The following is a 15,941-nucleotide window of genomic DNA, read 5'->3' as shown; positions in this document are numbered from 1 at the left end:
AGATACCGGAGGATCAATAAGCCTTCACGTTAACGGTTCTCTTATCCTATTTATTTGCTACATAAACGTTGTTTTGCACATTTATCGCACCAACTCCGTAAGACATGCCTATGATGTGTTTTTTGCGATTTCCGAACAAGAAAAGAGATCCTCGCTGGCAGCTGAGGAGCCGAGAGGGGCGGGGCAGGCAGCACACACACATGCACACACTACACACACTGATTAGGGAAGGCAGAGCCGAGGAGACACCGCAACACGTTAAGAAAAGAACGGAGTGATCAAAAGTCTGGTTGTACTTCACTGGAGTTGATGCTGACAATTCACGTTGTCATAAGTGCGATAAATCGTTCACTAGCAACGGTGTGTGTGTATTTACACGCATTTTCCCACCTTAAAATCTGCCAGTGCGTATAAATATTTTCATAACACGCACTAGGGCTGGCACGGATCACGGATAATCCGTGACCCGTACGGATCAGCCCCCGCGGTTCGGAACGCGGTTCGGAACGTCAATGGTCCGCGGACCCCCCCTTCCCCCGCCCCCTTTCATTTCATTTAACGTTTAACGTTAGTGTATGAGAACGCCTGCAGCGCAGCCAGACACAGACAGGCATCATGGCAAGCACAAGTGAGCTTCCTCATCCCTTGTTGCCACTGTAAAGTCTATCTGAAGGCTGTGGCTAGTGGCTACTAAAGACAACAAACTTATTTCAACACTTCTGAAAAAGCACAGGAATGCGAGCAGCGTGTTGCGGGCTGCACAATATAACGAGAGCCACAACACACACACACCCGCACACGTTTCACGAACACATTATCACCGGACGGTGAAATGTTGCCTTGGACACATAACAACAAAACAACACGTGGGGCTTAACGTAGCATCAACGTTATGTTTCCAGACTCACCCGGTCTGGTCTGTACCCGTCTCAAGTGACTACGTTAGCAAGCAACAACAAAAAAGGAAGTTAGGCGCAGTGCCACCTAAAACAGGAAGTTGGGTTGTTCTGCCTTCAGAGTAAAAGCATAAATTGTGTCATGAGAAAAAAATATTTTTTGAGCTGTGCAGGGCAACAAATGGTTAGAGAAGTATAATAGTATAAAAAAATCAAATCGAAAATCTAATTTTGAGAGAAAAAATCTGATATAGCCTATATACAGCATATATATATTTTTTGCTGATCCGAAAAATCCGTGATCCGTGGCTCAAAATCCGTCACGCGATCCGATCCGTGGGTTTTCTGATCCGTGCCAGCCCTAACACGCACTGGTGCACCCTGGAATTTGTAGCGTCTTTCTCTCTCTCTCTCTCACCCTGCTCTTGTACCACAGCATGCGGCGCGGTCAATCTAATCTCTCACATAGAAAGACAGGGGAAATACAAAAATAAAACGTTTTCAATTGCTTCTGAGCGCTTTAGACTTGGGCCGAATCGTTTTACTTTGAAAATCCGACTGGAAGTCGTATCGTCCTTATCGCTAGTAGAACAGAGGACAGTCCCCAGCCATCAATCCAGATGATTACTGGTGTGCGGCCAGACTCACTCGTACCGGAATCGGAGTCACAAACAGATGGAATTAAAATGTGTCAGATGGTGGTTTTGTACACGGGAGACAAAGCTACGGCTTCAGCAGACGAGTTCTGACTAACGTTAGGTTGGCTGGCATGACAATGACATGTTAGCGTTTAATGTTAGCATCGCTAGCGGGATGCTAGCTAACTATCAAGCCAATTCTGGGATTACTTACATTACCAACATGTAATTCAAGATCGCTAAAATGTGTTGTTGACAATATGACTATGCTGTCTGTTAATGTTAGACCATCTAAGAGCAGCTATCAGCTACGGTTTTTCACTGTCCGCAGTGCACAGTGAGACTATCATTAAACAGCACACTGTGGGATATGTCACTAATCACACAGTAACGTGAACGTCCGCAATCATGACCACCATTACATAATGTTAGGCAAACTACGATTACTAAATAAATGGTTATCGAGTCATTCTTATCTGGTAAGACCTTCATAGTGCATCATGAGAATGGTAGCCTACTTTAATTGAATTAAACTAAATTGTAATGTATCAGAGAAATGTGCTCCTAACTTTTTCAACTTAGGAGCATAATGTAAGGTGATAATCACATCACAGACACCCAGTTCATAAATGCTGCAATACTTAAAATGCAAAGGCTTCCGTCAGTGGGTCATAGGCTCAATCCTCACTGTGTTAACTCAGTTGGTGATGACTTTAACAGACGTTTGACATGAAAATCTTTGATCGTATCATTTAATAATTTGCCAATATGTATACAAAATGACAAAGAAGGTAAAGCTTAAAATGTATTATTGCTGTGCCAAAAGTCGTGGTGAAAAATGTGGGTGCACCTAAATTATGTGCTGGTGCACCTAAATTAAAAAGTAAGGTGCACCGGTGCACCTAGTGTAAAAAGTTAGTCTGGAGCCCTGCTGATTCAATTGTACTTGGCTAATTCCCCTGCTGTCCCGGTCATTGTTCCAGCCCCTCTGCTGATCTGGGGAGAGTTTTAGACTAGCACATGCTTTCTCTGACACGTGCAGTTGCCAGCCCATTCTTTTCACCTGACAGCGAGGAGTTTCACCAGCAGGACATAGTACGTGGAAGGATCACCACCCGAACGCCGAGATAATAATAAATATGAATTCTTAAATATTGAAACCACTTACTGACAATTAACTGAACGTAAGATTTAGGTCTGGTCTGATCTGGGAAGTCGCATGAATATTTTGCACCATCAGACACTTTCACGGCCTTTAAGAGGAGTGAGGCATTGCCGTTCTTCAGTTCTTCAGGAAAATGCGAGACCCGTCCTTGGAACTCCTCAGAACGAATGCGAATGACCAGTCCGTCATGAAGAAAGACTTCGTCAGGGCCTCTCATCCAGTCGAAGAGCTCTCTCTCAATATTCATTTTGGGAAGGGTACACGGCAAGATGGCTGCTTTGCCTTCTGTGGCGTACACAGTTGTCCAGTTGTCACCTGGAAGACAAAAAACAAGGGGGAATTTTGGTACATGCATTCAAATATTTGTTTTCCACAGAAAGCTAACTTTTTTTAAATCATGGTATTTATTGAACCTAGGGATGTCGCCTGCCGGCTGTGCCCGGCAATTCTGTGCTATCCTTCTGATCCTGCTGGGCTGAAAAGCATAAAAGCGCCTACTAGAAGGAGGATGGTGGGCGAAATGATGGCAAACATGCCCAACTTTTACATCACTGACGACCCAGCGGACAACAACCACACCAACAAACATTTTGGCGATGGCCAGGCCGCGGCTTTCACCTCCCTGCTGCGGGCTGCTTGGTGGCCGCTCATAGGAAAGGGAAATGTGAATAACAGACTTTTCATCTCCGTGTGCCTGCTGCTGTCGGGGGACATCCATCCGTGCCCCGGTCCTACTGGGGGAACGGGACCAGGACCCACCAATGAAGGCCGGCTGATGTGGCGGCTAACCCAGCTAGCCACAGTTAGCCCGGCTAGCCAGCTAGCTCGCCTAACCTGGCCCACGCAGCCCCTACATGCGCTGCACCCGCAGCGGACGCCAGTCGACAATCTGCTGGTGTGGCTTCACCTACCTCCACCGATGTTTGGATGGCTGAGCAGCTTTGATCAAGCCACAGATGCTCTCCACCCCCCTGCCTCGGCTTCCTGCATGACCCCGGCCACGGGCGGTTCTGCGCCTACGACCAGCAGTCCAGCAGTCCGTGGTCGGCTGTCCCCTGGTGCTCCACATCTCCTTGCCTCGGCGTCTCACGGCGCAGCCAGCGACGGAGCCTCGCTATGAGGCTGCTTGACCCCGGCCACGGGCGGGTCTGCGCCGACAACCAGCAGTCCAGCAGTCCGTGGTCGGCTGTCCACCGGGCGTCCCACGGCGCACCCAGCGATGGAATCCCGTCAACGGCGAAGGGCCCAGCAGCTGTACAGATATCCCCACCGGAGACCTTACATCCCCGCGAGGACCCGGACCCTGTGGCGGCTTGTCTTCAGCCCGGGACCACCGCAGATCGGCCCACTCCCCGCTGACGAGCGGCCATCACCACCATCATCAGCGGACCTCCCGGATCCTGCGGCGGCGGCGGCTTGTTTTCAGCCCGGGACACAGGGAGTCCCCCAAGCCCCGGCAGCTAGCTATTTCGCCGCCTACTGGCCTCTGGCCTACCGGTTACTTTATTTATTTTTTTTACAGTGCACCTGAACGCAACATGCAAGATACCCGCTGAATAAGTGTCCAAATGTTCATGTCATTCTGGCCAATACTCCACTTCTGTTATAACATTTCAGTCTGGACTATGGAATATCTTTCAATAATCTTTATGACTAAAAGGCTCAAAGTAATCTCATGTGTAAGAAATGACTGTTCTACAATTAAGTAAAACTGTAAATAATTAACTTGTTGGTTTTGGATTTATTTAGCTTCAAGAGTGCATTTTTGTTCTTGTGTGACCCTCAACACAGGCTTTGAGAATCTATCATCAAAGTTCCTGGGTTACGGCATGACAAATTATTTGTTCGGCCCCCAGCAACAATCTGGGTTTCTCATGTGGCCCCCCATGAAAAATAATTGCCCACCCCTGTAGCCTCTTAAATTGGTTCTCAAAGTGAACCAGATTCATGCATTTTAGTTTAAAATGTACAAACTTTTCTTACAGGGGGCATGGCCCCCCGAACCCCCCAAGAGGGTCCAAGCAAGGTCTACCCACCACAATCTCTCCAAATCCTGTGGGAAACATAGTTATTAGTATTTTCTTTGTTCTTAAAAATATACATTGCCGGTTTGTGTTTTGCAATATGGATATTGTTTTATTTATAATTAAATTGAGCATTGGGCCTTTATAAGAATGTTTATTTGTATTATTTCAATTGTCACACTCATGGATACATATTTGAGGTTTGTTTATTAATTGGGAAAAGGACCACTGGAACAAATGCCGCGAACATGAGCCGGCTACTTTTTCAATCTGACTGGCTACTCAAAAGTTTGGGGAACTCTCTGGGGACCACCGCAGATCGGCCGGCTCCGCTCCCCGCGGACAAGCGGTCACCACCATCACCACCATCATCATCAGCGGACCTCCCGGACCCCGCGGCGGCGGCTTGTTTTTAGCCCGGGACCACCGCAGACCGGCCGGCTCCGCCCCCCGCAGACGAGCGGCAACCACCACTATCATTTACACCCTCCTAAAGAACAGTAAGACCTAAACCTCTTGCAACCTTGCAATAAAAAAACTACGCAGATTACATTTTCTTCGAACACTCAACCATGCTAAATTAATTTGGGACGCACGTTCGAAACCCAAGGGACTGTTAATTAGGGCTGTGCCGATTCACTTGTCTCCCGATTCAATACTATCACGATTCTTGGGTGCCGATTCGATTTATATTGCGATTCTTAAGTATTGCGATTCTACGATTATTGCGATTCGATATTACGATTTATTGCGATTTTTGTTTCTTTGTTTCTTTTCTTTTTTCAGTTTGTTTGCTTTTTTACTCTAGAACATGGGAAAAGTTGAATCATACACTTCTAGAGACTGTATATTATATCATGAGTAGGGCTGGGCGATATAGTTAAAAAGTATATCGATATAATATCTTTCATATCAGTCGATATCGATAATTATTGATAATTTGAATTACCCGTTTTTATTAATAAAAAACATGAGAAGAAAAAGGTTGCATTTAGCCACTTTATTTTGAACCACCTTATTTTCAAGGTAGGTCAGGTAGGTCTAATTTGTCTTACACACACATATGCTCTGAGTGCAACTGCAAGCAGTAATTTACAGACATGGTGACGTTTTACTTTGTTGACAGCCTAGCGTTGCCAGCCTTCTAAGAAAACGTTTGGTAACGTGTATTTCAGGGTTGTAGGGTTAACGTTAGGTGAATCAGAGGTGTGGAAAAGCCTGGGTTTTGCTTTGACTTGCTTAACTACAAATATGTCATAGGCTTATGTAGGGCTGGAGGATGACCGCGCTGGGGACCGCGCGCCGTTGGTTGGGCGAGAAAAAGCCTTGCCTGGCTGAAAATGCAGTAGGCTACATTTCTCAGTTTTTTATCAGTTTTATATACCCATCAAGACTCCACCAAAGCAGAAGACAAAGTCATAAGCTGTGTGCTCAATAGATGACACAATGAGGTATTCCTGTCCCAAAGTACAAGTAAAACCTTTCCAACAGTTCAACTTTGTCTCTGCTCACAGAAGTGAATTGAGCTGTGGATGCCCCGCATTCCGAGGAACGTTGCAGACGTCCGTATTTGTGAAATTGGTGTCTTAACATTAACGTTAATTTCCCGGGTGCTCATTAATAGAACACATGTTAACACGTTACGTTAACACGAATTGAAACTCACCTCACCCACATCAATTCTTTGTAACGCCGGGTGAGATCAAACGAGTGGCGTCAGCGGAGGACCAAAATGCGAGACTCATTAGCCAGGAATGGGTCTCGCGCTACTTTTGCATGCTAAAATAAAGCTGATAATGTACAATTTGATTCAAGGGGGGGAAAACCCTTTCAGAGCACAACACAAACGTTCTATTTTGCTGCAACTCGACAGTGCTGCATGTCGAGACTCTTGGCTCTGGAACAAACCGTTGAGGGATATGATTAGCTGTGTGTGAGTGGGGGCGGGTCATGGGGCGGATGCACTCAGTTTTTCTGTTAAATGATTGGCTGTTTCCGTGTCACTTGTACTAACAAGGTACTAGAGATGCTGCGATCGAGATTTTTCAATTCCGATCCGATTCCGATATTTTAGCCTCAAAACCGATCCGATTCCGATCAAATTTCGATACCCGATTCGATACCGATTTCGATCCGATACCGATACAGCACATATTTAAGCCTCTCTATGCTGTCTGATAGCTAGCAGGCAACAAACATTTTTAGGGTTAGGTATGTATGTGTGTGCTTTGGTAATATAGTATGTAAACGATTTAGTTCATCTAATTAATTTGATGTAAAACTAAAACATAACAATCAAATACACACTTCTTTTGTAATGGGTGAACACTGGACACAAATAATTATTGTTTCCTCACATACACCCCCACTCTGTCTCACACAGTCTCACACAGGACACATACACACACAGCCCTGTCCCTGTCTCTCACTCACACACACACACACACACACACACACACACACACACACACACACACACACACACACACACACACAGAGCCCTGTCCCTGTCTCTCACACACACACACAAAGTTTGTGCATACATTTCCACTGCCAGATTGGAGGAGTCTTTTGTCATTTTCTAATGTTACTTCTCTTCAGTGCAATACGTTTTGATAACGACCTGCTGTACAGCGCCGTTCGCTCAGTCAACTCGTGTCGTTAACGTGAGTTAGAGGAGAAAGATAGCTGGTGTTAGCTAGCTAATTAGCCATGTTAGCTGCCTCAGTGGGTAACGTTAGCCTATAGAGAGTATTTATCTGACGTTTATGTTAGCTACTAGGGCTGTGGCGATTCACTTATCTCCCGATTCGATACTATCACGATTCTTGGGTGCCGATTCGATTTATATTGCGATTCTTAAGTATTGCGATTCTACGATTATTGCGATTCGATATTACGATTTATTGCGATTTTTGTTTATTTTTTTCTTTTCTTTTTTCAGTTTGTTTGCTTTTTTACACTAGATTAGAACATGGGAAAAGTTGAATCATACACTAGAGACTGTATATTATATATCATGAGTAGGGCTGGGCGATATAGTTAAAAACAGGGGCGGACTGGGATCATAATTCAGGCCGGGCATTAGATACCAAGCAGGCCAGGCCGATATGGGCCAACGCGCGTGAAATTTGGGCCGTTTGAAGCCAGATTTGGGCCGTTTGAAGTCCAATTTTACAATGAGATGCACCCACTTTAACCCTGAAGTGTAATTATTACTTCAGACTAACTAATAAAGTAATAAAACCACTAGTAAACCAGTAGGCGGCGCCTGGCCTGCTGTTCAGTGAGTGGCCTGACTGCAAGCACACAAAAAAAAAAAAAAAAAATTTTTTTTTTTTTTTTTTGCGATTATCGATTCTGGAATAAAAGATCGATCCAAAAAATCGTGACATTAAAAATCGCGATACTTAGGTGAATCGATTTTTTCCCCCACCCCTATTAGCTACTCCTCAAACCTGCGGGTGGAAATGGTTTATGCGATGCGATGTATGTTGAAGCAAGACAACGTTTTAATGTACCTTGAATTGGACAAATTACGACGGGTCGTGCTCACGCAGATCTAAGCCCTGGCCATCCTAGGCTCAACGCGAGACTCATCAGTCATTCGGTTGAGTCTCGCAAAGTTACACACAAAGTTTGTGCATACATTTCCACTGCCAGATTGGAGGAGTCTTTCGTCATTATCTAATGTTACTTCTCTTCAGTGCAATACGTTTTGATAACAACCTGCTGTACAGCCCCGTTCGCTTAGTCAACTAACGTGTCGTTAACGTGAGTTAGAGGAGAAAGATAGCTGGTGTTAGCTAGCTAATTAGCCATGTTAGCTGCCTCAGTGGGTAACGTTAGCCTATAGAGAGTATTTATCTGACGTTTATGTTAGCTACTCCTCAAACCTGCGGGTGGAAATGGTTCATGCGATGCGATGTATGTTGAAGCAAGACAACGTTTTGGCCCTGGCCATCCTAGGCTCAACGCGGCCTCTGTGTGCTGCTGCTGCTGCATGCTGGATAGAAATCCTGGAGCGGAGTCATGGAATGGAGTGCTTATATCGGAGCCTTGGATCGGTCATTTTCGCTGGAATCTGATCCGATCCGATCCATGTTTTTTGGCTGATATCTCGCCGATATCCGATCACATGATCGGATCGCAGCATCTCTACAAGGTACATGATTGGCTGTATGAGCCACGGAGCAGAGGGAAGCGCTCTATAATGTGATGGATGAAAGTGGTAACATTTCATACATAAACAGAAAAAAATGACGCGATTATCGATTCTGGAATAAGAGATTGATTCAAAAAATCGTCACATTAAAAATTGCGATACTTAACACATTGACTGCCAGCCGTTTTTTTTTTGCTGTAGGTAGCTTTTGCCAAGCTGTTTTTTTGAGGATTCTGGCTCATTTTACAAGAGCCGAGGATTCTTTTCTGCTTGGAGTTTGTCAACACAAAGTTCACAAAAGTACTAATAGAATGTGTGCTTTCTCTGTCTAAAAGAGTTAGTTTGTAGAGTTAGTAGTTATGTAGATATTAGCCGTTGAGTACAGCATGGTTTTAGCGTGTGAGACAGGAAGCTGAGATAATCGCAGTTTTGTGAAATTCAATCAAACACGCAGAACAGTCACTTTAACCATTTATTTTTGGCATCAGTGAGAGATCAGACATCCAAACAATATAGTTCCGAACGCCCTCTCCTTCAACTCCTCCCTCCGTGGGCGTGTCTAGTGGCTTTCAGCCTGCGTTTGTCACAAGTGAGTGCTCTGCTGCTGGGAGCCTGGCAGCGAATTTGAGCAGCCTGCCTCCCTGGCAGCGAGTGTGGATAGGTCTGGGTTTGAGAGCCCCGATGAAGCCCCGTGCGACTCTAGGCTTTATGCTGCCCACCATGGACAGTAGCCACACAGTCCATTTCTGGAAATCCCCACCGCAGCAGCGTGAAAGCGTCCCCGCCTACAGTATGAGAATGAGGCTCGTTCGTTTCTGACTGTAAAATCGCCAAGCCATTTCCTTGATTTCCTTCCTTGGAGGCGGCTGCTTTTGGTTGACTTTATCTCTGTCGGGAGAGGACCGTCGCCACCTAGCTGGTCGGTAAAATAGATTATACACATTCAATACTTCCAATATCTCCATAGGAGACGCGGGGGGCATTGATCCACGTAGCACCGTCAAAAAAATATATATATATTTTTTGATGACTCAACTCGTCGGTGGCAGTGAACAGCTGGATTGTGTTTGACGACTCAACTCGTTGTTGGCAATTAACGTGTTAAGTGAATCGATTTTTTCCTGTAATCTGCATAGTTTTTTTCTCCATATTTTTATTCGGGCAACCAAAAGCTCTTGTCAGGTTGCCCCTCCGCCAACCACTTTTAAAAGTTAACGTCGAGCCCTGATGTGGATCTGGCAGCATGAACTGCACGGGCGTCAAGTCAGCCAGAATGTACAAGTACATCGTCCGCTTTGTTGCTTTCAAAATAAAACGCTTATTGTAACGTAACCTTATTTATTTTGAGTAATGCGTTACAGCCATAGTTTCACGCCATATAACATCACAACGAGTATTTTGATACAAGGTTTGCTGCTTCATTCGTGGAAATACCTTTTCTCCTCCAACGTGCATCATCAGTAAGCTACTGTATTTATTTACTTTTGTTTAAGTAACATTATTTTGAAAGTTTTAACCGGAAATTTTCCAGCTCATCCCGAAAATGGTGGCTGAAGATATGCTCCCGAAGGAGACGCACGCTTCTTCATAGCGCACGCCCGATAAAACTCATTCAAAACAGTAACGCTAGTTTGCTGACCACACTGTCGTTTCCCATAACGGTAGTCACAAGAAATGTGGAGAAAGAATCACTTTTTGGGAGACAAGCGCTTCATGGTGATCACTATTCAGCTGCAGCTGTAACGTTAATCACACTGGTCAGTTTTCACTTTTTGGCAGAACACCGGACCTTGTAATCCGTGGATTTACGTTAGTGTAACAGTGATCATAAAGTAAAATGGATGATACTGGACAATAACCTGACATTGCTGGACAATGGACATGTAGGCTATTGGAAATGCATTCGCTTGTTTCACAACTTGTCTGCTCCAAAGCGCTAATGCCATCCATCCAACCATCGGAGATACTGTCTGAGGTAGGCTTTAGATGTTCGCTTATGCCTGGTTCAGACTACACGAATTCAGCCCGATATTAGACCGATTTGGTCGGGTGCGACAGATTTTCAGCGTCGGGCCCGAATATGACCGTCGGGGACGACGATCGGCCGCCTTCACCTCTTGTAGTGTGACATAATCAAAGGCCAGCGTCGGGACGTCTAGGACGCCTCACAACGCCCTGACGAAAAGACTGGCATGTCAGTCTTTTGGACATGGTTTCGCCTAGTTTGACACCCCGGAAGACTGGTATCAGGTCCTGGGGAGACCGCTCGATACAGATTTCACCCGCTCGCACTCACCGCTCCGCTCTGCTCAAAAGAATAAAAGAGATAAAAAGGCCAGGGTGTTTTAATTTGCGTTTAAACGCCTGGGCAATGGGCATTGCTCAATACAAATAACATGAGCTCAGAAGAGTCGGCTGCATGCTCGTTTCTCTTCATTCTCGTCTCGCAGCAGCTGGCAAGAAAGTAGTGGGCGTGCACATGAAGTAAGTTGGAGACTGGAGCGGACATCACAGTGCATCACAGTAGAGGCTGTGACTCATCCAAATAACGTTAATTCTGCGAGGGAGATATATAGCCCCTGGATTACATACATGTTTCACATAGGGTTGTGTTTGGATTTCAATGTTTTATTTTGTCCAATATTGAAATGTTCACAATTGCATGTTGTGCTAACATAAACATTATTTCTATCTACCACTTTAGCCTATTTAGGCTGATTTGGTTGCTATTTCTTGTCAATGTATTGGCCTCAATGAATGCTGGGAGATTTCGTTCACAGGTCCGCCTCCCCGACGACCTGTGAACTCGCTGACGACAGCAGACGACGTGATGACGGTGGCATACGACGCTCTGTCGGTGTCAAGCGAGAATACACTTGTAGTGTGGCCAGTCTCCCGACCAAGACATGTCATGAATTTATGGCAGTATGATGGCCTCGTCTGACATGGTGACATCGTGAACGACAAAACATATCGTGTAGTCTGATCCTGGCATTAGCGCCACCCAATATCACAGTCAGAGGGACTGACTGTGATATTGACAAAAAATGCTCCAGGTAGCGCTTTTTCCATGCAAAAATGCAAACGTTATGTGTGAACAGCCCCATATACAGCAAATTACCCCTGCTCAGTCATTACCATAGTAATCACACAGACCCCCCCCCCCCCCCCTCCCGCGCGAGTGCTCGAGCACTCATTCAGAATATAAGGAGAGTACTCGAGTATTTAAATTGCTTAAAATGCCCATCCCTATTAGGGGACTCGACTGGGATAATTTGATTTCCTGTGACAATATAAACCTTTGTGCTTCCTCTTTTCTCAATACTATTAAAGATGTCTTACAGTCACTCTCCAGAAGAGGGAGCCCTCGGAAAAAAAATCTCGGCTCTCTCCCCTGGATTACGAGCGACTGTATTGATATAATTAGGGATGCACCGATTGCCATTTTCTTGGCCGATTCCGATTTCCGATTTTTGAATAGTCTGACTTGCCGATACCGATTTTTTTTTCTAAAAACAACAATTGACAGCTTACACAAACGTTTTTGTAACTTTGTTTGAAAATTAAGATTCATAGAACAATTCTTACATCTAATGGGGATCCAAATAAACAAATAAACAAATCTTATAATTTGCATGAAGTAGGACCATCTCACTCAAACACATCTCAAAATAAAAGTGTTCCAGGTTAGGCTACTGGACAGAGCTTTTTTGTGCAAATACAATGAATACAAAAATTAAATTAAATCCAATAGCCTATATCCTACAGCTATCATGCATTTACTTTTCCAAAAGAAAACAGGTGCAACAGAACATCAAAATGATCCATGGACAAGGAGTTTATAGACTGGCTCCAGACCAGTCCTCTTGAGTAGAGGGGAAATGAGTTTATGAGTTACAGTAACGATCTTTAGTCTGAATATCAGGTGGAGTTTACACACAGTCCGAAGTTTGGTATGCGTATTTTTATCTGCCATCCGAAAAAATATCATCACGCACAGAAAACGTTGCACACTTGTGAGTCCGATGCATTTTTATTATTATGTCCGTCGTTCTCATGTCGTTCTATTTGCAATACGAAACAAATAGTCTCTCCTGTATCCACCACGTTGCAACATGAGTGACAGGCTGAGGCAGCAGCGCTGATGTGGAATGGAAAAGGCAGGTCGGGGAATGGTTATGCTGTGCGCGGTGGCGGGTTGCTGGAGCACCGCTTCCCGGGGAGAAAGAGCAGAGAGAGAGGGGCCAGTGAGGTGAAGCGAGCCGCTCAGACTGGACTCCAGCCGAGCGGGACTCGGCCGCATCTCTGTCTCCACGGCTTATTTTCGACTTGCATGTGTGACAAACTGCGAGCTTTGTCTACTTCACTGACGGTGAAAAAAATCCACAACGAGGAAGGTATGCTGGCGTGTGTGGCGTGGTGGCTGGGTGCCTGTCTCGGTGCTTTGGGGTGCGCGCACGTCATGTGAAAATCGGCTCACAGAATCGGCTATTTAGAGTGACCGGCGCAGATCACCGATCGAGGCCGATCACGTGAAAATCGGCCATTTCCGGTCACGTGCCGATCGATCGGTGCATCCCTAGATATAATGAAACTTAGAGATCAACTACTGCAGCACAGCTGCAGAAAATGCCGCGGATGCTGCACAGGCCCTCACGGCAGCGATGGTCCACGTCCAGAAATGGCTTGAAGATTCCTGTCTCCTCTTGAATACAAAAAAAACTGTCTGTATGATGTTCACAAAAAACAAAAACAAAACTGTCACTCACTCAGGTGTGTTCCTGAACGGTGAGGAACTCGCTCTAGTAAGCGAGTTCAAATATCTTTCTTCTGTCATCTTGGACTCAACCCTCACCTTTCAGAAACACATTAAGAAAGTGACCAACTCAGTCAAGTACAATCTGGCGAACTTCAGACAAATCAGAAATTTCCTGACGGACGATGCTGCCCTGATGTTCCTACACTCTATTATTTTTTCCCACATTGACTACTGCTTAACGAGCTGGTCGTTGGCATGTAAAACAGCTCTTAAGCCGATTGAATCTCTATTTAACACGTTGAGTGCCAATGACGAGATATCTCGGCTTACAGAATCCAACCGTTGAGTGCCAAAGACGAGATATCTCGGCTTAAATTTTTTTTTTTTTTTTTTGACGGTGGGACATCGATCAACCCCTTTTACGTCTCCTATACCAATATTGGAGGAAGAGAATGTGTATAATCTATTTTACCGACCAGCTAAGTGGCGACAGTGCTCTCCCGACAGAGAGAAAGCCAACCAAAAACAGCCGCGGGAGCAAGCCATTCTCAAGGAAATGGCTTGGCGATTTTACAGTCATCAGTCACCAGACTCGCCCGAGAGCGGCCGCGCCAGCAGCAGCACACCGAGAGCGGAGAGCGGTGCTGGCGTGGGGGATTGCAAATTTGCATAATGGATTATGGGTGAAACACACTTTGAAACACCCGCAGAAAGGCCAGAATCGCACGCATTCCGAAAACCCAGAAACGAACGAGCCTCATTCTCATACTGTAGGCGAAAACGCTTTCACGCTGCTGCACACCGGCGCACAACGGTGGGGGGTTCCAAAAATAGACTGGGTGGGCAGCATAAAGCCTAGAATCGCACAAAGCTTCATCAAAGCTCTCAACCGAAAATCCAAGAAACGATTGAGTCCCATCCACAGTCCACACTCGCCACACTCGCCGACGAGGGGCCGCCAGAGAGGGAGGCTGCTCACTGCTCAGACAGGCAGGAGAAACTGGCTTGTGACAAACGCCACCAGACACGCCCACGGAGGGAGGAGTTTAAAGGAGAGGGTGTTCAGAACTATATTGTTCAGATGTCTGATCTCTCACTGATGCCAAAAATAAATGGTTAAAGTGACTGTTCTGCCTGTTTGATTGAATTTCACAAAACTGCGATTATCTCAGCTTCCTGTCTCAGACGCTCAAACCATGCTGTACTCAACGGCTAATATCTACATAACTACTAACTCTACAAACTAACTCTTTTAGACAGAGAAAGCACACATTCTATTAGTACTTTTGTGAACTTCGTGTTCACAAAGTCCAAGCAGAAAATTATCCTCGGCTCTTGTAAAATGAGCCAGAATCCTCAAAAAACTGCTTGGCAGAAGCTACCTACAGTAAAAAAAAAATGGCTGGCAGTGAATGTGTTAAAAAAGCCCTAAAGATCTTCGATAAAAAAACAATCTTCGCCCATATCTGTAACATTATAATGAAGCATGATTTCCTTGATTTTGACCATTTTAAAACCTTCAGACAGGCCTGTTTAAGTGTCTCCATGGTCTTGCACCCCCCCCCCCCCCCCTGGGAGAGTTTTTTTAAACGGAGGTCCGTGGAGGGCATGACCACCAGGGCGTGCCTAAGAGGAGACTGCGAGCTGGGCCACAGACGCACCGCCTTCGGGAAGAACGTCCTGTCCATTGTGGGCGGAAAGATATGGAACAGTCTCCCGGCCGCAGTAAGGGAATGCCCCACTTACCCTACTTTTAAAGTCAAAATCAAGGAATGCCTCAAAATGACACAACAGTGCACCCATAATTAATAGCCTTCTCTTGGACATTTTATTTTTTTATCATTTCATTATCTTATCTGTTTGTGTGTATTGCTTTTATTCTGTGTATTAGGGTTGTGCGATGTCAGTAAATTATCCATCGTGATTATTCCACAGTGAACCATCGTGATCCACGATGGCATCGTCATTGGCGGGGGTGGGGGGAATAATTAATAATTTATTAAGTCGCTGCGGTGCGGTAATGCCATTCATTGCAATGCGTTCATTAACAACTGGACAGCTGAGCTCTTCACGGAGACCAGCGGGCTTCGATAGGCTACTATTAGCCTCTGTGCTAACAGCACAGAGCCAGGCGACTGAATGAAGCAGTGGCCCTCACTACCAGCAATTTGAACGGCGCAAATAACAAAACATTAACGTTACAGGTCCTCACCAACAACGTGTGTGTGTTGAATTTAACTAGCTGGCAGTTAACTGACTGAATTACTGGCTGATATAACGTTAGATTCACGTGG

At 45.4% G+C, this 15,941-nt stretch overlaps 2 protein-coding genes across 2 annotated transcripts in view; one reads left to right on the top strand and one right to left on the bottom strand.

The window, feature by feature from the left end:
* Nucleotides 1-15,941, top strand: part of LOC310799406 (dedicator of cytokinesis protein 3-like) — a gene marked incomplete at both ends in the record, with an annotated part of 383,185 nt that overhangs the window by 266,883 nt on the left and 100,361 nt on the right. The gene's annotated exons all lie outside the window — the stretch shown is intronic.
* Nucleotides 1-15,941, bottom strand: part of LOC310798976 (butyrophilin subfamily 1 member A1-like) — a 36,968-nt gene that overhangs the window by 12,928 nt on the left and 8,099 nt on the right. The window contains exon 2 of the mRNA XM_083661542.1: nt 2,703-3,014. Within this exon, the coding sequence (XP_083517668.1) occupies nt 2,703-3,014 (312 nt within the window). The remainder of the gene's footprint in view (nt 1-2,702; nt 3,015-15,941) is intronic.

Source organism: Poromitra crassiceps (genome assembly GCF_964638095.1).
Source record: "Poromitra crassiceps genome assembly, chromosome: 27".
NCBI lineage: Eukaryota > Metazoa > Chordata > Actinopteri > Beryciformes > Melamphaidae > Poromitra > Poromitra crassiceps.
This window is presented reverse-complemented; position numbering and strand designations above follow the sequence as displayed.